The sequence below is a fragment of the Stegastes partitus genome, unplaced genomic scaffold, assembly GCF_000690725.1.
Source record: "Stegastes partitus isolate 25-593 unplaced genomic scaffold, Stegastes_partitus-1.0.2 Scaffold1425, whole genome shotgun sequence".
Taxonomy (NCBI): Eukaryota; Metazoa; Chordata; class Actinopteri; family Pomacentridae; genus Stegastes; species Stegastes partitus.
Window position 1 is genome coordinate 33,373 of NW_007579156.1, and position 23,507 is coordinate 56,879.

General features: G+C 40.7%; 1 protein-coding gene across 1 annotated transcript in view; it reads right to left on the reverse strand.

The window, feature by feature from the left end:
* mdfi (MyoD family inhibitor) overlaps nucleotides 1-22,884 on the reverse strand; it is a 30,804-nt gene extending 7,920 nt beyond the window's left edge. The window contains exons 1-3 of the mRNA XM_008299494.1: nucleotides 22,397-22,884; nucleotides 20,171-20,375; nucleotides 7,585-7,728 (exon numbers count right to left, since the gene is read on the reverse strand). Of these exons, the coding sequence (XP_008297716.1) occupies nucleotides 7,585-7,728; nucleotides 20,171-20,336 (310 nt within the window). The 5' untranslated portion in view covers nucleotides 20,337-20,375; nucleotides 22,397-22,884. The remainder of the gene's footprint in view (nucleotides 1-7,584; nucleotides 7,729-20,170; nucleotides 20,376-22,396) is intronic.
* Between the last annotated feature and the right edge of the window lie 623 nt (nucleotides 22,885-23,507).

Sequence of the window (23,507 nt, forward strand, 5' to 3'; positions counted from 1 at the left end):
AGAGAGAGACGGCGAGTCAGGACTGTCTCCAAACAGAGCTTGAGGTTAGGCCACTCGCACACACAAATATATGCATGCAAGAACACGTGTGGACGCACACTCGTGCACATTCACACACAGAGAAAAAAACAAGGTCCCTTTGTCTGCGATCAAGAAAGTAAGAGAGAAAGATGGAGCCAGAAGAGAGAAGAAAGTCAGAGAAATGGGTTGCTGCTTGTGCATTTTTGGACCAGGAGGATGCATGGGTGTGACTCATAAACACAATGATTCAGCAGTGGGAGCTAGTTAAAAATAACAGCAAATAAAGAGCCAAATGACTGCGGGATTAACATGATGAGACTGGGAAACCGCAGAGTGTGCGTGTGTGGCGCTAACACAGCAGTGTAGGCTACTGGGGGTCCTGCAACCTCCTGTATGATGTGTGTGTGCACATGCATGTCTGTGCAAATCCGTTTGGCCAGTCGGTGTGTATGAGTGAGTCACCGTCCGTTCAATGCAGCAGCACGCTGACATTCACGCACCCTCCACCTCTTCCTCTTCTCCTGGCGGTTCTCAGCTACCCTGTACTTACACACCTCCCATCCCAGACCAGAGAACTGCTCGCACTCTACTTATCTTTTGCTGGAATGAGTCAACAGAATGACTGTGAATTCTGTCTGTCTAGATCCCAGCTGCTTCATCAAACTGTCTACATTGCAGTTTGTCCATGTAGCACTAAGTGTTGAAAGTGTTGAATTGTGGATATGAGAGTAAAACTGTTTCATCAGACCAAATCTGTATCCTGAATACCACTTAATCAATGAACAACACAGACAGACAGGATGGGTAGATGATGCACTTCCCCACAAATCAGTCTCATGACTAACTAGACACAAATGCATTATTAAGCACAACAGAGCAGCAAGTATCTGGGTATGCACCCAAGTTTTGCAGTATGAAATAAGAAATTCTAAATACAAACTGTAAATTTGGATTGTTTGTATTGTAAATGATCAATAAGCACATGTATAATATGTGAGCATTTAATGATGAAAACACAGAACGATGTGGGCTTAGCTTACTGGCACAAAAGCAGTTTAGTTTCCTAACATTTGCGCAATCAAAACCCTCTGAAACTTTTCAGAAGTGCCTGTAATTCGCCCCAGATCCCATATTACCAACTCACTCCCTTCTGGGCTTTTCTTGCGTAGCTGCATTGTTTCTAAATGCAGGCCAAAGCCCAAGTGTCAAGTACTACTGTAAAACTGTGAGAATGGGAAAATGATAAGCTGGTGCTGTTAAACGCTATGTAAAATAGTTTTCAATGAGACTTACCCACATTTTTGGCTGCTATACAGTACTCTCTGCAGTGTTAATGGGGCTTGTTTAGTTGCACCCACTCACTACATGGAAAAAGTCATGTGAAAGTTCAGTAAGAAGCACAAGACTGGTGGATCAAAATGAGGAGTGAGTGCAAATTCTCTATTCAAAAACATGTGTTTACAGTTAGGGTTAGGGTTACAGTTTTTATATCATTTTAGCAAACATATCTTTAAGTATTACAATACATGCATCCAATTCCATGCATTATTTGTATTTGAGAAATTTTGCATCATCCATAATGAGCTAAAGCAGACACTCCCTGTTACTGGTAGTATCATGGGTTGTATTATAGTGGATAAACCTGATAAGACTGATGGATTGCTCATAGTTGTGTTGCTATGGTACCTGTTTGTTGTAGTTGTGATTTCAGCCAGTCTGAAAAAAACTAAACTTTACCTGTAACTATCAACAGAGTATAAAAAACATTCAATATGCAAGTTAGATTTCAATGTAATTACTTCTGTGTCAAAAGAATCTGATTCCAACCTCTGTACCCTAAAGCCTGCTGGGGGTTTTAAATATGTCTTTAAAAAAATGCCAAAATTACACCATTTATAAGATCCAGAAACAGCAATCATTGGATTTTCAACATTCCAATGATCCTTAAACTACTCATCTGTCTGGAAATCTAACCAAACTTGTGCTTAAAATCCTTATATTTCATCAAAATCACTTTATTCTACATGCCTCATTAAGAAATTGCCAATAATAGATGATTTACAATAACCAGACTCTGTAAAAAAAAAAAAAAGAAAAAAGAAAAAAGTATGTTCCTACAACTATGAAGCCATTCATAGTTAGCAGTGACCAGCAGTGACGTGACAAAAATTCTGAGTTTAAACTGAACTGGGCTGTGTTTACACAGATCAGTCAGGAGACAAAAATGCAAGCAATTTAAACATGTAAAATATCTATAGTATGTAGAGCCACCATTGTTTTTTCCAATATTAGTAAAACCTGTGGGCTCTACTTCTCACCATGATTGTGGTGCTTCCATAGAGGTATATGACTTTATATTGTGGTGAAAAATGAGCCCACAACGAGCAATGATGTGACAGAGGCAAAAAATGTCCACAAACTCCTTGGGGTTCAGAGGGTTGAACCCTTTTGAGATTGATTTTGTGAATTACTGGAAGCTGGACTGACACACTACAAATGTGCAGCCTATTACTTCACATTATCGTAGAGACAAATTATATTACTAGAATGCAAAACAGCATTGCCTGTGTCTGCTTTTTTTTTTTTTGGGATCATTGTCACTCTTTTGATATAACACATTCAAAATGCAAACAAAACAAATAATCAGCTTTAAGTAAAAATCACTGAAATGTTCTCTACCACTTCTAAAGCATTCAAACACAATAACCTACATGGGATCAAACAATCTCAGCACTCAAAATGTTGTCTAATTGCAAAGCTGACTGACGCATTCGTGCCTGCACATGTCTGAGGTGGAGGCTTTTCTATACGAGACAAAAAAACAGCCGTGCATGACTGCTAGTCCTTTGTATTTTGTTTTGTAAATTGCCAAGTACAGTTCTTTGTTTTTGTTTTTGAAAACATGAAATATGGAATTAGCTGACGCAAAAGAATGACAATAACTTGCCCAATACTCAAAAGTCCCGGAAAAAACATCCATTCTTGTTCTGTCTGTGGTTTTGACTTGCATAAACTGTATTTATTCACGTCAACACACAGAAAACACTTAATTCACTTTTTGTTTTGTTGCAGCATTTGATTCATTTCTGTGAATTTAATCTGACATATGAATGGAAACAAATATTTGAGGAGGAGGTCAAGGCCTGTATTTAGAAGAAAAGCCAGCGAACAAGTAGGAACTACGTGATCTGAAGCAACTCAACCACTTCATCCCCGACATGACCCCTGGCATGACCTGCAACATCTAGACATGGACTCAAGCTGACAGTAAATGTAAAATTTGAGTGTGCGTTGAACTATAATCAAGACACAAATAGCAGATACAGAGAACGACAGTTACAGAAAGAAGAGAAGCTGAGGGAGAAGGTGAGAGAGAATTTAGTCAGGGCAACAGAGATGGAAAACAGTTTCAGCCCAGTGACTTGTCTCTAATTAAAAGCAATGTCACAGTCCTGCTAGATTTCCCGACAACAACACATCGCACACTCCTCCCCTTTGATGACAAGATAATAACAAGCAGCTCCACTCAGCAGTTCTCCTACTTTCATGCCCTCCTTTGCACATGCATACAGTAAAAAGGCCCGTCTTCCACTTTCTCATTCACATTCATCTCATTTTGGGAAAGTATCTCAAACTGACAGCAAAAAAAAAAAAAAAAAGCAAACTGGAAGTATCATAAATGCTACCGTGATCCCATCAGTAATTAATTCCATGTGTCACTGTTTCCAGTCCAAAAGAGTGAAAGCAGTTAAACATCTGTGAACATGTGTAACCTGCTGTGACTGTGACGTCAAAGGCAGCGTTGTGTTCATGACATCACTGACTCAACGGTGCGTCTGTGTGTGTGTGTGTGTGTGTGTGTGTGTGTGTGTGTGTGTGTGTGTGTTTGACTTGGGTCATAACACACACTCACACATGTTAGCAGATCTCTCTCTGCACATTGTTCTCAGACAGCTTGTCATAGGCCCCGGTCCAGACACATACTGCAGCTGTGATGTCATCACTGCGAGACAGAACATACGGACTTGAGGAATTTTCAGTTTATGCTTCTGTTTCCTCACGCTCTCACTCACACACACTTACCCTCACAGATGTCACACAGCCATGATCTCACCACGGACCTGAGTCACAGCTATTTTATGTCTGCACGCTCAGATACCCAGATGATTGATTGATCGGTTACAGATGACAGAGACCGATATTTAAAGTGCATTCATGCTGATAATGGCTTGTGAGGCACTCAGAAAACACACAAACCCACTCACACAGACAAAAACAAAACAGACAGATGCTAGATGTATAATGATGTATAATTATACAGCCAAACAGCCATAAGCTGTCAGTATTTACCTGAGCGAGGGATGAAGTTTAGCAACTGGCACTGTTTGGTTTTGTGGCTCAGGTCCTATGAACACATGTGTGATTGTGTAAGTTGCAGAGGGAGGAAGCTATGGATGAAGGGAGGAGGCACATGAAGGCAAAACCAAAGCCAATGAAGACTGGTGTGCATGGCGGTACATTTTGTTCAAGCCTACTGCAGTTGCATAACCCTCTCTGCACAGCATATGGAGCTGGTGGGTTTCATAGGTTTTATTGGGATGTAAAATAAAGCAGAGAGAAGGAGAGAGAGAGAGGGAGAGAGAGGGAGAGAGAGAGAGAGAGAGAGAGAGAGAGAGAGAGAGAAGCAGGAAGAAAATCAAGCCCAAACCTCTCAGCCTTCCACACCCCGGGCCTGAAAATAGACTCCGACAGCAGACAGGACAGGTAGAGGCACAAACACAGCAACAGACAGCAGACATTCACACACCTACTCACTTCCAAACACACTGAGTTCACCTACTCGTCCATTTCCTGCCTGAAATGCCCGTTATTCAGTTACCACAAACTAGCTGCTATGATGGCGCAGGTTTGTGTGTGGATACATGTCACCCATGGCCGGCCTTGGATTCCGGGAAAAGTGCTCCTAGTTTTCTAACACATGCTCAGATGTCAGCTTACTCAACCCTCCTCTCACCCCTAAATTCCTCCTTTCATTCATCACTCATTCACTTAGACTGTCCCTCAGTGTGTCTGCAGGACAGGAAGGACAGATTTAGACCACTGTAGAGATTTTTTTTTCTTCCTTTTAACAGGGCTTTTAGGTTGGTGGCCAAGCATTGGGACAACTTAGCTAGAACTTTGCAGGTGTTATTGTGGAGTCTGGTCTTCTGAGGAAGTAAATGACACACTAGCACTGCTTTGAGAATTACGTTGACATTCTTCTTATTTCAAAGTGAAGTGAAAGCAAGAAAAATAAATGCGGTGGGGGTAATGGCATACTTGGGTAACCTTTGGCTTTGATACAGAGGGTTGGAGCACATCAAGGAGAGTGAAAAAAGAGAGTCTCTCTGTGGCTGAGACATAACTGTTGGAATTGTAATATGAGGGAGGGAAATGGGTGGTGTTGGTTGGTGATATGACTCTGGAGGGAGAACTTCTAGGTGTTGTGACGCTCTTCATCAGCAAATTGCGACAGAGAACTGCTGATACACCCACTGTGGAGCGTAATGACTGGACAGCTGGAGATTTTGGGGAGTAGTTTAAGACTTGGAGAGCTGAGTGTAAATAAAGCACAAACATTATGAGCCTTAATCATCACTCCTCCTGCAGTTTTCTCACTCCGGTGCTGTTGCCAAATAGCTGTTTTATTTTACAGCAGTGAAAAATGTTATTGGCTTACATTGGTAGAAGAATTTCACAGATGGAATAAACAGGGACATCAAATGAATTAAAACTGAAAATTCAGTTCTGTTACAGTCAAAATCACACTGACATTAGTTTTGGCATTTCGCTTTATTTAGATAGCAGCAGCGGGGAAAGGTAGGAAATGTGGGGATGAGAGCAGGGGAACGACATGCAGCAAGGGTGACTCACTGCTCGACAGCACTTGTACCCAGTTGGCGTGCGATGCAACCACTCGGCCATCGGGCCGCCCCACGATGACATTTGTAGTAATAAAAATGACTAAAATCCACCCATGGAACACAGTGAAACAATCCTAAATAGTATGCTGTGTGATTCAGTCCATTTTCCTAGACACAGACAGACAATGTAATGTTTTTGTTTATTTAATATTTCTGGTTTAATCATCTCCCACAAGCCCAATCTGTGGGTTAAACATGACAAGCTGAACAGGGTGAGGCCATTTCAGTCTCAAGCCTCCCGAATGGGACAAATTCTGGGAAGGTGCCTCAGGTAAATTTGCCATTAATCACAAGTTGCCATTTACAATTGTGCCGCCTCTAAAATTTGTGCTCTGTCTGACCACAAGAGCACTGCGGCCTGAATCTACAGGAACGAACATTTTGGGTATTTGATGAACAGGACGCTTATGTGAGGTTGGACTGGCTCAAGTGACTCACATTCCACGTCTTCAGTGCGCAGTTCATGAAGAAGTGCAAACTTATGATAGCATGAGAGCTGCGCTATAAACAGAGACTGGTGGTGTTACTGAGAGAGACAACGAGGGATTTTCATCGTTTTGCAGTTTAGTAAGGTGATTAAAGCAACAAACTAGTTGAACCACACAAGACGAAAGCAGGAAAAAAGCCCATATTAATGTGGAATAATTTCAAGAGTCAAGATATATTCAGTACAGTCACAGTGTTATCAGGAGAGGGGTTGGATGAGGGAGCAAACACAGTGGAGCAAGTTGGCCGAAATAGTTTTGCAATCAGACTATTCTGCAGCACAGAATGGTCTGACTGCACTTCATTTTTTATATATATATATATGTATATATATATACATAATTGAATTTCCCTTTCTGGGATAAATAAAGTATTTTTCATTTCATTATAACCTTGAAATAAAACTTGAAATATTCAGGGTGGTAATTGCTAGCCCGGAGGTCGGAGGTTGTTGTTTCACATAGTGAAAGGGAATTTGAAAATAACAAATGATGGAAGGGGAGTAGAAAGCCATGTGAAATGCGTGGCCAGTGTCAGGCTTATACCGGCAGTCTGAATCCTGTGAGTCAGACTAGCCTGTATGTGACCTCAGGACTTTGCATTTCTATTGATCAAATTTGACACATTTTGGTGGGATTTATTTTGATTTGAAAGACCAACATGTTCAGTGAACCCTAGATAATTCACAGAGACTAGTAAATGGAAGCAAAAATCCACAGCACCAGTCACGCCCACCTGTTATTGTCATGGTAATATCCTAACAATCCCAGTTTCAGCAAAGACACACAGGGAGAGAACAAAAAATGCAGAGAAACAGTAGAAAGTGAGAAAAGGTATTTCAAGTGTGTAGTTTTGGGTGCAGACTTGGTTGTGTTGAGAAATCAGTAACTTAACCTACTTAGCTGACAATGTAGATATTTCTGTCTGTGTGTATGATTACCTGACCTATTTCTGCAGGGTGTGCAAATGTATTTGTTAAAGGTCAGGACAATGTGACTCATCAGACCAGTGATCAGTAATGGAAATAAAACTCTCACCAGTCTCTCAGTGAGTGTGTCTCAATGTGTGAATGTGTATGTGTGTGTGTGTGTGTTTGTGAGGGTGTGTTACTCACATGTGATGCTCTTGTTGGGTGTTGTAAGCGTTGAATGTGAGAGGGTGCTGTTGTAAATGCAGTTGTCTCCATCGCCACCTCGCAACCTTTCCGGGGTGCCATTTAACCTCAATATGAGGGGCTCAGTATAGGTGTGGGCCACATCTGCAAAACAAATACACAAATAGTCACATACACACAGTTAAGAAACAATAAAATAGACCACAGTGTTTTATATTTATCTGATGAGTTGAGCAGCTGATTGAATGAACGTTTGTTTTGACAGAGTTTTTTTTTCCTGTTTTCTTTCCGATTATCAGAAAACACCAGCGAGCCATTTCCCCGCTTGTAGTAAACTCATCTACTCCCGAGTCATTTCCCATCCACCAGCACTTCATTAATTTGAACAGAGTAGTTCTGCTGACTTCAACAAAGCAGAAGATTTTGTCTATGTGTTGGTGTGTGCTCTGTCCTAAACTTACATCTGGAAGCAGTTAAATCCAACCCCTTGTGACTGTTTAGGGGTCTCTGTGCATGCTTGTGAAACCTGAAATTTGTGTGGATCTACGCGCGTGTGTGTGCGTGCGCAAGGTTGTCTGTTTGTGTTAAGAGTGTGTGTGTTTAAAATGAACACATAAGAGGACATACACATAACATACACGCAGTAAATGTATGTCTGGGTGTTTTATGTGTTCAATGGTCCCATGCAGTCGTCTAATGAAGCTGTTATTATACAAACACACACATGCATATGCGCACACACACACAGCACAGAGGCCTTCAAAGCCAGGCAGGCGCGGGCCTCTGAGAGGTGCAGACTCATTCCTGGGCAAATGGGAGCCAGCTGGGCTTGATAAACACACACACACTCACACACACACACACACAAACCAAACCACGTCCTGTGCGTGGACTCAACACTTCCCGGCTATGTTTATTTACTCTATCCACTCTGCCTCACTTCTCTATCTGTCCTCTCTTTCCTGTCCCCTGCCTCTCGCACTCTTCGCCTCCAGTTCACAGTCCCTCTCGACTCTTGCAAATATATTCCGTTGCATATTTGGCATAACTCTATAGATTAATACTTACTTTTTTGCCTAAACTTATGCACTGTCTCTACAAAGTTTATCTCAGCTGTAGACATTTGAATAAATAAGTACGCAAAGTGAAAGCTAAAATGCGAAATAATAGAGGTTGTTTTTTTTTATCAATGACCAAGTGAAAACAAAAAACTGGGCCCAGCTGGTTGAGATGTTTAATCTTAATCAGAATGTTCCTGATTTGGAAATCTTGTGTTTTGTTATCTAGGATCAGGCAATACATTTTTTTGTGCCAGTTTTTCAAAGCAGCAATGGATTGGATCTCTCTGATCTAAATACAAACGTTTTAAGATTACCAAGTCTGGACAAGCAGCACTCTAAATAGGACTACATTTCAGATAGAATAGCCGCCACTGAGTTGCATAGCCAGACGTATCTCCATAGCTGTGTCTGGGCTGGAGAATGGTCTGGCTGCGCAGCAATGGTGCTCCTGCAAAAAAGTGATGAGTGTAATTGTTTTGGAGCAACATTTGCATGCAGGGATGCAAACACTGTCATTTTACCAGATTTAGTTTACCAAAAGAGACAAGCAGGCCTGCCTTATTGAATAACACAAATCCTCGGCAAAACTCGCCATTTTCAACATGTAAGCTGCTCATTTGAGGTGGTTGTTGCTGTTGAACCAAGTAACACTCAGAAAGCGGAAAGGGAGGAGAAAGCATGAAATGTGGGCCGGAAATGGCAGTATTATATCCAAAGTCTTCATCATCCGGTGAGTCAGACTACTTTAGGTATTTTTTTTGTTGTTGTTGTTGGGGTTATTTTTTTTTAAAAGAAGAAAGAAAACAGCACAATAAAACAATACAAACATCCCCTTTCAACAGTCAGATGCCTCAAATCATGAATTTCAATATTATTAGTTGTCCTTTTTTCGGATAATCAAATGAGAATTCCCCAAACTTCTCATGTTGGGACATAACTCAAAAGAATCTGTGAAATTATTATTTTTTTAAAATTATTCTAGAGATGAGGATTGCTTATTCCACAATAGTGGGATCAGTTGAACATAAAAGTCACTTTAAAAGCAAGAAAATGCTCCAAACTTCCCTTTTCAGCTTTTCATTAGTAAACAAAATAATTTCCCTTTCTCTACTATTGATCAGACAAAACAGCACACTGTTACTTTTTAATAGTTTTGCTAGTCATAATACATACTTCACTATGTAATATCGAACTATCAGGTCTGAAAAGGTGAAGATAATGACACAATGAAGCCATTATGTGTAGCTGCTCTTGTGTTTAGTCTTTCTGTAACATGCACAAAGAAGAGAACCAACACTTTCATGGCAGTTATATTATTAATAAATAAACGAATTATTCATACCTGTATCTTACAGAGGTTTACTTTGTCTTTACTAACAATATTGCTATCATTGCCAAATGCTTTGTTAGGAATATCTGTTACGTTGTATTGTTGAAATGGCAAACAAAGCACCAGTATTGTGTGTAGTTAGAATGGAAGACTCAGCATTACCACCCTGCAGAGTTCCAGTCATGCTCAGTCTGCCTGAAGCAACACTATCTGTAGTTCCTAGAAAACAAACTATATCAAAGCTGCTGGTCTGAATCACTTACTTATGTAAGTCGGTTGGGCCTTGATGAAGAGGAACAGTATCTTGAGCATCAGAGGATTTATGTTTGCACTCGCTTTCATGAGTTTGTGTGCGTGCGTGTGAGCGTAAGTGTGTCGTTGGGGCATTTTGTTTGTGGAGGGATTTTTAAGTATGTCAAGTTGGTGAAGACGTAAACAGGACCTGAAGGGATGGGAAGCACTTCCTGCTCTTCCGTTCTATTAGTCAGTGGTACTCAGTGGTAAACACACACATAAAACACATACAGATGGGCAACAAATTAAAGGAAAAAACACCATAAGGTGTCTTAGTTTGGTGTTCAGCCACCATGTGACAGCAGAGCAGCTGCAATGCGCCTTAACAGTGATTCTTTAAGTCTGTGGAACTCTACTGGAGGGATGAACATCTTTCTTTAAAAAGACAGTCCTTCATTTGGTGTTTTGATGATGGTGGTGGAGGGTGTTGTCTGACACGTTGGTTCAAAATCTTCCACTTGGGTCCAGATTTGGTGACTGTGAAGGCCATAACAAATGATTTACATCATTTTCAAACTCATTAAACCATTCAGTGCCGCCTCATGCCCCATGGATGGGGACATTGCCATTCTGGATGAAACCATTCCCATCGGGCTAGAAATCTTTCATCATTGGATAAAGACGATCACTTGGAAAAACTTTCAAGTGATTTGCAGTGATACTTTCCTTTAAGAGGGCAAGTGGACACAAACCATGCCAGCAGATTTCCCCCCACAGCACAACAGAGCAACTAGATCCACTCACTGTAGGGGTCAAGGGTTCAGGTTTTTCCTTTAATTTGTCAACCTTAAGTATAGTTGCACCTTTCTTTTATCTACCTTTATCTAGTACCAGCTCTCTTTATACACACTTTTATCTCCTGCAAGTGGAAGGCATTTCTAAAGCCCATGTTGTATCTATTACAGTCTATCAGCCTACTTCGGATATGAAAGTGACTAGTGCGAACTCATGCCCTTGACATAGTTTAGAGATATGTGTGTGTATTTTAGGCTACGTATATCACTCACAAGCAGTGGATATGTCTATATACTATCACGTCCTTTCACCAGTGAATTCCTTATTTGTAAATGTGAGCAAAAAGACAATATACTTAACTCTAGCCAATCAGCCATAGAATGGAATGTTTTTAGAGACATATTTAAGCATTTTTAATTTTATTTTCCTACAGTCAATGAATCCGTTATCAATTAGTGTCATCAGTTAAGTCTAATAATCCATTGTTCTATGCAGCTGGTATCCATTCTATCAAAATATTGAGGATGGATCATAAAAAAAAAAATATTACACCATATGCTGGCGGGCAACAATTGACTTTAATAACATTAGACAGTTGGCAAGTTTTTGAAAATATTGAGATCAGTAATTTAATTTAAGCAAAAAGCGCTTTAGGTGGCATTTTTTAGTTATAGTCATCGACTTTCTTGTGTTGTTTTGTCCTCATTCTCTGGAAGGGGCTTTTGGGGGCAATTACGACATCATCCAACCCGCACAAAAGCCCAGCGTAAGCAAACGTCAGGAAGGGAAAGGGCAGTGCAGTTCAGTGTGAGGTCCCATGACTTCACAGCAATCATTTCGAGAAGAACCCATGATTACTTCATCTGATAAATACAGATTTAGCTAAAGCTAAGACAACCGTGTGATGAAAAAGAAACAGAACATCATTTCCATCGTTGGGAAATGTAATGGGAAAGGTGTACAATTAAGGGGCGACCCAATAGTGAAGTTGTTCGGGTGCACACTGCATAGGCGAAAATGCCCTCAGCAAATGAGTCCCCGATTCAACTCTCCTAACTGGACAGACTCTTGCTGTATGCCACAGCACACATTACGTGTTTCTCTACTGCAGCCATCCAATAAATGTTATGAAAATAATCTTAAAAATAAAAAAAAAGATAAATATGCATACTGAGTATCTGTATAGTAGTACAACTGCACATTCCTACTTATGCTGTGTTCAATCATTTGATCCTATGAACCCCTCCACGCTTTAGTAAAGCAGTTTGTTATGTATTTAGACTTCTGCTGCCAGTGGGGTACTATGGGTTAAAAGCATTCGGGTCTTGTGACTTTGTTAGTCAAAGCTTTCTCTCTGTAAACGTTCAAAACCACGATTGTTGGATCTAACCACATTCCCACCAAACCCATGGTGCCATCCAAGCAGGCCTTCAACCAATTGTGTGTTGGCACCAGCATCAAACCGCTAAACCGCTCAACCTCAGAGCCATTTCTGAGATCTGAGAAAGATGAGCCTCTAATTAAAATCAGACCAGAGCAATCAAGAGCTGCTGAGGAGATCTGGTTGTGTGTTTACACGTGTGGGTGCGTATGTGTATTTGTTTGCGAAAGCTCGACTGTGTACCTGTGTGTGTGTTCATATACGTGCGTGTCCCTGTGTGTTTTCAGTTTGGTGTATGTACACGTGTCAGTGGCCCTGAAGGGACGATCCAGAGGAATTTTGGTCTCCCAGTAAACAAACAGTTAACCATTAAAGCAAAAACATATGGATCACATAGGGTAATGATTAGCATAAACACAACACACACATGCACGCACACACACGCGCGCGCACACACACACTATTTATATGAGCAGGCAAACGGTATGACATATCCTGCATCACCTGAAGGGGAGCACATCCTGCTGCTCCTCTGGGTACGATCTCGGATGGGGAGGCTGGCTCATAGAGAACAGAGAGCCGAGCTGAGTTTACCTGCTTCCTTTCAAACTACCTCAATCCAGCTTCTACATTATTATTTCTTTGGAAGCACAGACTTCACATGTGTGTGCAAAGGCAGGTCTCTTAGGAGTATACATCCCTTTGGCAAAGACATACAGTACACACTGTATGTGCCCTTTCCCCCCACTAACTGACAGAAGGTAACAAGCCTACACAAATACAACACATGAGGTAATAAAGTGAAACCTTCACCATATAGTGACAGAATGTTCAGCTAAAAGTATTTTGAAACTTCTGACACTTGGTTGAAAGAAACTTTTGAAATGTGAGCATGCGCTGTTTTTCTTTGTTTTATATAGTTGTTATAAGAATATTTTAGGTGTCTGGACTGTTGTTGGTTGGTTAAACCTAAAAGAATTTCAAAACATCAGAAAACTGTCATGGGGCATTTGACATTTGTTTTGAGAGTAATTTTCAACTGATTGCTCCAGTTGCAGCTCTACCAGAAATCCCACTCTTCGGGCTCAAAGATAAATATGACAGTAAAGAGAAAAGTAAAGAAGACTCAATGAGATAAGGTGAGAAGCAACTCAGCTCAATAATGTTTAACAGTGCAGAGTTAGTGGAGAAGATGCCGGAATAGCTCTCTGGCCAGCAGTAATGACTGGAACTGATTGAAACCACACACAGCCACTGGGGTTCTGACCAAGACGAAGGATAATACAAAGAGATGAACACGCAGCTACAGCAGTGGTGTGGTTTTTATCTATCCCTCAACAGATATACAGACTCATGCGTGCTGAGACAAAATGAAGAGGAAAAAAGAGGCAATTGTTAAACACCAATCCAGGCAGTGTTTCTCTGACTTCAGAGGACATTACATTGACCTGCATTCATTTCCCAGAGACTTACTCCAACTTTAACCATCAATACCACTGGCCCAACCCTAACCTTAACCTCAAAACATGTCTTCACACTAAAATTTGATAATTTGCCTTATCTGACTTGCTTTTTGTCCCCATAACGAAGACAAGACCCCACAGTGTGTCTGTGTAAACAGACTGCGGTCCCCGCAACATAAGTAACACCCGCCCACACACACACCCTGAGTGCTGTACTGGAATATGTCCAAAATCAGAGATTATAGTTGCTGAGAGAGAATGAAGAAGTGTAAGCTCATTAAAGACAAAAACTGTCTGCTGTTGAACAGGCTTAAGGGGAATTTAATTGTATTACTTTGTCTCTGAGATTCTTCTGGTTCATGGGAAAATATAGCTGCTTTGCTAACTGAGTGCTATACTGCCGTATCTACAACAAGGAGGCCGAAACAGGAAACACCACCAGATATACACACACACACTTCATACTGTTAAACGTATGTAAACTGAGGACAACCAGTCTTGTAGTCATAAACAGTAGAAGATAAACAGGATTTGAGAGGATTTCACATGTTTTAAATCTGTGCAATCTGTTTTATGAGCTTTCTTTATAGATTTGATTCCAAATCAATTACTTTTAACTTTTAACTACTATTTATTGTTATCACATATTCCCTATCCCTGTCCTTTTTGTGTTATCTGATTGGTATTGGTTGGTATTGTAAAACCTTAATAACGGATCACGTCTGCCACAGTTGTAGACTTGAAACTGAAAAAGACAACAACCACACACCTGAACCAGTTACCATCACACTTGTAAAAAATATACCGCATCAGGCTCCTCGCTCAAGTATTTCGCAAAGACAGACAGTTTGCTTGCTAGTTTGTACGATCACATCATGTCGACATTATCTGTCAGCAGTTTATGACAAGAGTTATGAAGAGACTGTACTCAAGCAGGCCTTGGTGAGAGAGAAAAAAGGAGAGAGCACAGGCCACCAGAGCAGCGGCAGCAGTAACCAATTCTCAAATGTTTGCGAGGTGGTAAAGGAAAATAAAGCATGCTCATTTTCGGCGTTCAAATATGCTGTAAAAATGCCTCAAACTGCTCCTAGTTTATTTCAATCTCTGTGAGAAACCAAATTAGACACACAAGCCTCAACAAACCTCAAGGACTAAAAAGGGACGAGTCAGGAAAATGGCTGCATCTACACATGAGAGCAAGAAGAAAGAGAGATAAAATCAATGTAGTTTAGGCCGTGACATAGATAGAGGAACTATTTCTCAGAGTACAGCACCGGGTTGAACACACAAATAATATCTAAATCTATACACAAAGGCATAATATGTAGAAAGTGGACTATTATGTCCTATAAAATTAACTCCAGACTTGAATTTGTGGTGTACAGATGGTTTAACAAGATGTTTGTACCAAGCAGAATACTGAACTTATCTTGTTTCCATACTAAAAAAACAAAATCTGATAAACGGAAGCAGATGCTTGTTTCTGCTTGTTGCAAAAGTCAGTCAGGGACAAGTTGAACAACAAATTGTTGATTTAACCCTTCAGTTTTTATATGCTGTTTTAACAAGCTTTAGAGGTGCTGGCTCAGGATGTGGATTTAATTATGTTTGGTACCTGCCTGACCTTGTGTACAGTAGGGGTCAACAACTATTGGCCTGGAGTGTTATCAAATTTAATACTTTGCATTTTCCCAACAATTGGTATTACAGTTTTTTATTCACTACTTCCTAATAAAAATATGTAAAGTATTACATTCATATTTATTACAACTACAGAGTTATTTGTATACTTAAAGTGATGCACATGTGAAATGCGTGAGTAGTAACTACCATGAGTCAGGATTCCATGTGACATCTCCTGATAAACATTGAGACCTGTGCTATCTGCATTTTTTGCCACCACTACCGAGTGCGCATTCACAATATCACCATGGACCTCAAACTGGAACAACATTCTGTGTCAGTCAGCAGGCCTGGAATGACCCGACCCTAATGAGAAGGATCATCACTTGTGACTAGAGTTGTGTCTATGGTGATGAGAGACCAAACAGAAGTCTTTGCAGTGGAAGTCTCAAAGACTCCTAGACTATTGAATCGTAAGGTCAGAAGAGCATGCTTGTTGTTTTCTTTGACATTCACGGTTGTGCACTGTGAATTTGTCCCCCAGGGTTAGACTGTTAATGCTGAGTTCTACTGTAACATCCTAAAGCATCTGAGGGAATACACTGGGCATAAATGATCCAAAAAGTTGCGTGATGGCATTTGGGTCTGCTGTAGGCGCACTCACAGTGCGTTAACTGCGCACAGGTTTTTTGGTCACAACAATGCTATTGTCATTCCTCACCCGCCCAACTTGCAAGATTCGGTTCAAGCTGAACGGTGACTGTTTTGACACAGTGAAAAAGATTCAGTGCACAATGCAGATGGCGCTTGACATGCTTACAGAACAGGACTTTTATGGAGTGTTCCAAGCATGACAGGAGCACTTGGAGCAGTGCATCGCTACACAAAGAGAACACTAGCAATTCTTGCCAAATTTAAATCAGTTAGGCTTTTTGCTTTTCATAAATTCAGTTGCAGAACTTTATGATTGCATCTCATAACTCACAGACTGGCAGAGCAAGTAGTTTCACAATTCTAAATCCTGAAGGAATCAAACATCTACTTAAAACACCACTCTGTTGATGGCTTTTTTGGGAGGTTTGCAACATATACAATAACACCAAGTGTTTTCCTGTCTCCACTGTACTATGTTTGGATGAGCCTAAAGTCTGTTACGCAGAGATCAGTGTAACCAAATATCTGCCAAGATTTTAAGTTTGTTTGGCCACCTTAAGAAATTTAACACTAATTAGTTCCAGCTGATTAGATTTCTTTTCATCATAGTTGGCAAAATCAATGGATGTCAAATTAAATGTTAAACTCTTACATGTTAAGACACCGATAAAGATACAACCTATATTGTGGCTTTTCCAATTTCAAATTGCATTGCATTGGCAATTTCATCATAAAAGCAGATTAAGGTTAATACAGACAAATAGACACTCAAAGAGAACAGCAGAGCAGTGGGTAAAAAAGAGACAGAAGTATGGAGAAAAACCGGAGAACTGCGAGTGGTGAAAGAGCGCGAGGGAGTCTAGCATGTGGTAGTGAAAGACTCCTACTGTATAAACAGACAGGCTCATTGCATCTTCATGCCTGAGTGACAGCAACACTCACAACAAGAAGAGGCGCACATCTGTCAATGTGCACACACCACCATTTTATGGCCTTGTAATGACTAAGCAGAACTTTATTAACTTACAGCAGAAAATACTGCTATCTAAATATGAGGAGACAGGAGGGCTAAAACTTTCACTGGCTCCCATGCTAATACTACCAGGACACTGCCATAAATAAACCGTGGCCCAGAAACTACCACAGAAATTAATCAACACCTCTCTGACAAAATCTCAATCCCTGTGGACAGAGAGATTCACAGGCAGGACTACTGCAAATTGAAATGTAAAGATCTGCATGATTTCAAGTCCACCCCATATGCGACAGGAAGGAACTTACTGTGTACAAAACATATTGTGACAAAAACATCAATTGTAGACCTTAAGTGCTTGAGTAGAAGGCAACTGCGCTTTTTTTTTGTTCTTGAAAGCTACAAGAGCCAAAAAGAAGTCTAATTGCTTTTTACTGAAGCAGACAGGATTACAATGACCTGGACGACTGAGGATCCACAAAGACATACATCATTTGTAAAGCTGGGTACAGTAGCTGCCACTTTGTTCTAGTGGCAAAATGTGGTAATGCAATAAAAGATTACTGCAGAATCATCTCTACACATAGCCCTTACAAAAGTCATACCAGGAGAACTTTTGATTGAACACCTTGAATGAATACAAGGTAAAACCCTGGCTTTAAAAACACAAAGGCTTAACATCTGTAAAACCTTCTGGTATAAAATTGTCAGAAACAAACATAGTTCAAGATCTCTGAAGTGCTGCCTACATCCCACTCTTTGTAAACACTCTTTGTTTAAAAGAAACACCCAACCAGTCAGGACTTTGTAGGTAAGACTGAGAATGGACACATTATCTTCTTTCATGAGTTTTTCCAAGGGGGATAAATAATGATCTATGCACTTTGGCTTTTCAGAAGAACAAATGACTCTTTCATGTCAAATTGAAAACAGATTTCTACAAAGTAATATAATTTAATTAATGCAAAATACTTCTTTAACTTGCTTTGACTTACAGTCATGAAAAATCATGACAAGAAAAACATGGTTGACATCGATGCATCTGTCTAAGTTGTTGCAAGATGACTGACAGAACAACCTGGCGCTCTTCTTTGATCAATGAGAGAAACGTTAGTAACTGTTCCAGTCAACCACTGTGACAGCTTCAGTGTCGAGTGCAAATGATGCTGTTGGGATGGATATGAGATTCACTTCTCACAGGCAAGGTCAAAACACCCTCCCAACAAAAAATTGTCTGAGACAATGCGAAACTGAAGTGAAAAAAATTAGTACAATTATCAGACTTGTCATGCAGTCATAGGTAGCGATAAACTGTGCTATCCAAGCAACTTTCATTGCAATAAATGGTGCCGTCCTGGAAGCTGTTATCTTTTATTAATAATGCACTGATGGTTAAAAGTTTGATTCGAGCCTCAGGTTTGTACGTGTGTCTGTTGTGTTGCCCCAAAGCCCTGCACACTGAAGGCAGAGGGATAGGTGGGGGGTGAAGCAGAGCTGAAAGCAGGGCCTTGTTGCCCTCGCTGGTAGCCTGACCAATCCTCTCCTCCACACCCTGGCTCACCTACTTTACCCTCAGCCTGCACACACACATACAGACCAGACAGTCGAAATAAGTCTAACTTTAGTGGGAGAAGCCACAGTTATACTTTGTGTTGGCTTCCTGAGGAGCAAGCACAGGTAATGTAAGCACTGCCAGGAGAACATGTTTGGGCACAAACCTCCTGTTTAATAACTCTAAAACTCTTCAGGAATTATCATTAAATCTAATACTGTACTTATGCTCATCGTGGTTAACCACAACGTAGCTGAGAATAGAGATGTGCGTGTGTGGATCACATGTTTTTTGCAAATTTAACATAGTAATCATAATAGAGTAGGTCGAGACATGCCTCTCAAAACAAAAGAAAATAAAAATAAAATAAAATAAAAGAAGTCCATCAACATTGAACATTTTTGTGGCACATTCCCATGGCAACAAACCACTTAAATCTCTGCACACTACCCTAACTGTTAACCACACCTAACCTAATTACCCCATAGGACCTGCACTCTGATCTGCAGTCAGTGCTGTTGTTTTCTCGCTGAAGCTTGAGGGAACTTGAATCCTTTTGGCTCATCCTGGATGAGTCATTCAGCCACAAAACTGCACGAAGTTGAGTCCTGATCCTCCTGTTCCCGCCCCAGTGTCAGTCAACCCTTACCATGACCAATCTCACAAAGAGAAGGGGTCACGGGTTCATTCTCAAATTCCCAGGAGCCCCATTGTGGCATTTAAGCGTTCCACAGCGCTGAATTGGTCCTGACCCTTCAGATCATCCAAGGTGGCATGTCCCCCTTACAGAACTCAGTCTTGAATCACCTGAATACACAACTGTTGTGTCTGTCACTGAGAAGGCCTCTGACCTAATGAATCACAACGACTTCCAGAAAAAACACACAGTGGTTTTTCTGGGTTATAAAGGGAGTTACTAGAGCACAGCCTCTGAGTCTACTGTTAGCAATGACTAATTACCAGTCTTAAACTTTGAAAAACAACAGTGATAAAAGACTATTCCACTTCAGGAAATCATACACACTTTAATAGTGGTGAATAAATCCATTATTTTTTGTTTTCAGTCTTATGGTTAGAGAAGAAAGGAAAATGTATTGCATACACACACAAACTTCCTACTATAATGAGCTTCCATAATGACAAGGAAAGAAATAGATAGATCTTTGCGCTCAGCACTAATACAAAAGCTCCCGTTTTCATAATAAAGGGCTTAATCTCTTTAGTAACTACATTCTATTCCACTATTTTGAGGCAGCCAAACTTATATACAGACACACACACACACACACAAAAAACCAACAACGGAGGTTTAATAGAACTCGGCATTAGTGGTTGTAAACATTAGCCTGTTCAAGGCATGTTCTAACCCATCACACAACTCCTTGTAGAGCCTTTTCTTCTTTCTCCAGCAAGAAAGAGAAGTAGACTCTTTTCTTCTTTCTCCAATACAGACATATACTGAAATGCTACTTGGAGAGAAGTGTATGTTTGCATGTTTTCTGCTGCAACCTGTTCCTTACCTTCACTACTGGGACAACGGTTCGGGTTCGAGTTCGGGTTCGGGCAACTATTTTCTCTTTCTGTGTTTGTCGTTGTGTGTGAACTTGGTTGTGGAGCTGGCAGACCAGGATCTCCATCATCAGGTGGCTCTGAGGAGATGGCAGCGGCACTCCTCTCCTCATCCATGGGCGTAGGCCTGGCTCTTATGGGAGGAGGTGAATGAGCCTGAAGCAGAAAGAGGAGAGATAGCCAAGAATATTATTAAAGAGACAACTGCAAGGGTCACATGAAAGACATCTCATCATCAGACACAACTTGAATCAGCATGAATCCCTCTCAGCTATATAAAAATCACTAAAGGAAGCAGCGGACCGCTTTCATGAAACAGTGGTGACACAACAGATCTGTTTAATAATAGCCTTTAAATTACACATTTAGTCTTGTGTAGTGTAAATAATGACAACAATAGTTTCATTTAATTATACACAGCACAGTCAAGTAACTAAGTAAATTTACTCAAATATGATACCCAAGTGGAATTCTAAGGCACCTGTACTTAAGTAGTTTACATTTTATTCTACTTTCAACTTTGACTGAATCAAGTGCTGTACTTTTTGCTCCACTTCACTTATCTGACAACTGTACTTACTCTACAGCAGACTAGGACTGAATTGCTACACAGTAAAATAAGCCACCTGACACTATATATAATGAGTTAAACGTGCTTTCCTGCAGTCATCTTCAATATTCAAATGCTGGTGTTAATGTATCTGCAATAGTCTGACACATAAAAATAAAACACTGACAGAGCCCCTTTAGTGAGCAATGAACCCATTCACTTCTATACTTTAAGCACATGTTAATACTTACATATTCATATCTAAGTAAGGATGTTCACTGAGTAATTTTTAGTTTTGGCATTGCTACTTCTATTTAAGTAAAAACCTGTGTGCTTTTCCACCACTGCCTAACACTTCAAGTGCAATATGACTCATTTTAACACAAAAACATAAGAGAGAGATGGTAACAGCAGAAGAAACAACCAATTAGTCAAACTTTTTATTTAACAATTAGAGAGAGCGGAAGAATTACAACCACAAAAATGGTATTAAAAGCCAGGTCCATGCACTCAAGGTGGGTCTGACAACTAAAGGGCCTTCATTAAAGTGACTTTGAGACATTGGGAAGCAACTTTATTTATTACATTTAATCATTTTATTGAAAGTTGCAAATGACAGAAAAATATGTTATGCTGACTCACAAGAAAATTGAGTTGTCAATTTTATAATAATAAATTGAAAAAAATAAACTAGCAGTTTGAATGCCATATATCTGTGATGCATGTGAAAAGAAAGATATACAGTATAAAGAATACTTTTGAACTTCATGACTTTATTAAAGCAAGACTATGAGAATAACAAGAAGAAAACATGACATTTTATAGATCATTTCATTTACTGAACGGCTTTGGATTCATCCGTTTCTAATCTTTTAAGCTGCTTGGTGAATAACTTCTAATAATCAGGTCACAGGTGTGTTTGTAATATTTTAACTGAAGCTTCAAACAGCCAGTGAGGTCCGGGCCCGTCTATACCTCGGGGCTAAATGTCACACTGGAATTAGTCGGTGACAGAGTCGGTGTTTGCCTCACGTGCCAACTTGTGTTTGGCGCGCGCCTCTGCTGCCAAAGCGGCTCAGCTGGGCAGCTGTTTGCGCGCTCCCGCTGCTCGCTCCCCCCTCCCGCTGCACCCCCCCACGCTTTTGACAGCCTGTAGCTTTCTGTGAAAATGTTGAACGGATTTTAAGCTTACTAAAGTCACATTGACTCCGTGAACAACTCTCCATTCTTAAAAAACCCGCAACGAGCGCAGTTTGCAAACTTTAGAAACGCCGCTGCAAAGTTTGAAGAAGCTTCGGGAAACGAGAAACCGCAGCGGACACTCGCTCAAAGAGCTTATGTTGCTTGAAGCCAATGTTTTAAAAACAATAAAGCCTTCGTGTCGGAAGAAAAGCTGACATTTGGAGTATAAACACACTAAATGTAATTGTTAGCCTGGCTAATAACGGGCGTATCTGTTTACCTTTATTGCATGTCTGCGCCCTGCTTTCCCCAAACGAGTCCCTGCATGCTCAGACCCAACTCAGCTCCGGTGTGTGCGGATCCCTTTTCTCTGCCTTGTCTTTATACTGCACAATAACTCAAATCAACAACAACAACAGCAGCAGCACAGGAAACAGCCTCTTACCTTCTGTCTGGCTGGGACTCTGTGCAGCCGAGCCTGGGACTAATTCATTCTCTGCTCGCTCCAGGTGGACCTCCAGCCCTCCGTCACCTCCCCGCTCGTCTTTCCCTCCACTTTTGTCACTTCACGCGGACACCAAATCTTTCCTCGGCTCACGCAGGTGACCTAAACTCTAATCAGTGCATTTTTTTTTTTTTCTCCAGCGGAGATAGTTTTCTCTCCGCCTCCAAAAGTTTCTCTCTCCTCGACTCGCCCCGTCCTCCAGCAGACCAGATGTTGGGAAGTTTAACTCTGCAGGCGGCTCGCTCCAATCCCTTTGTCTTCGCTGCAGGTTTCCTCACCTTTTACTGCGGTCTCTGCTATCGAAATCCAAACACAGCACCCCAAGCAAACTTGTTTACAAACTTAAAATGAGCCCTATCCGTTGTATGCATTCGGTCTCGCCTCTGTCCTCACTCCCACTGTACTTGCCTCAGACTTCTGTGCTGCTGCTATTGGACAGGAAACTACAGTCAGCAGTGATTGTGCTTCCTCCGGGCTATAAAGTAGTTGGGCTGAACTATACTGTCATATAATTACCCCTTAACCTGAACCAGACACGGCACTAACACAGGCTAACTTTCATCAGGAATTATGAGCCCAGAAACCATATGGTTTGTCAATAATCATAGACAAGCAGCTCATGAGGATGGATTTTTTATTTAACATGGCGATAATAAAGTTAAAATTTGTATACAACCAACTCAAAATCACTTAAATGCAACATATCAACAATTAGTTTATCTCCACATCAGCTGTTGCAATCGCTTACAAAACCATGTTATACATGACAATGTTCCACTGCTGCTCTGTGTGTCTATCAGGCCTTTGAAACAATCCTGTTTTTTTTTTTTTTGTCTATTGGAGCACTAAAGAAAGTCTGACAGCATAACTGCGACCAGTGGCAATCGCAGTATAGTAATTCAGCAAAAATATCACATTTTTCAGAGGCCTTTTGTTTGATAAGATGCCAAGAATATGTGCTCCAACGTGAGCTCCGACCAAACCTTTGTTCTTTCAGCGCACTGTCACTGTTTTTAGTTTACATACTGCACTCTGACTCATTGTGGGAATT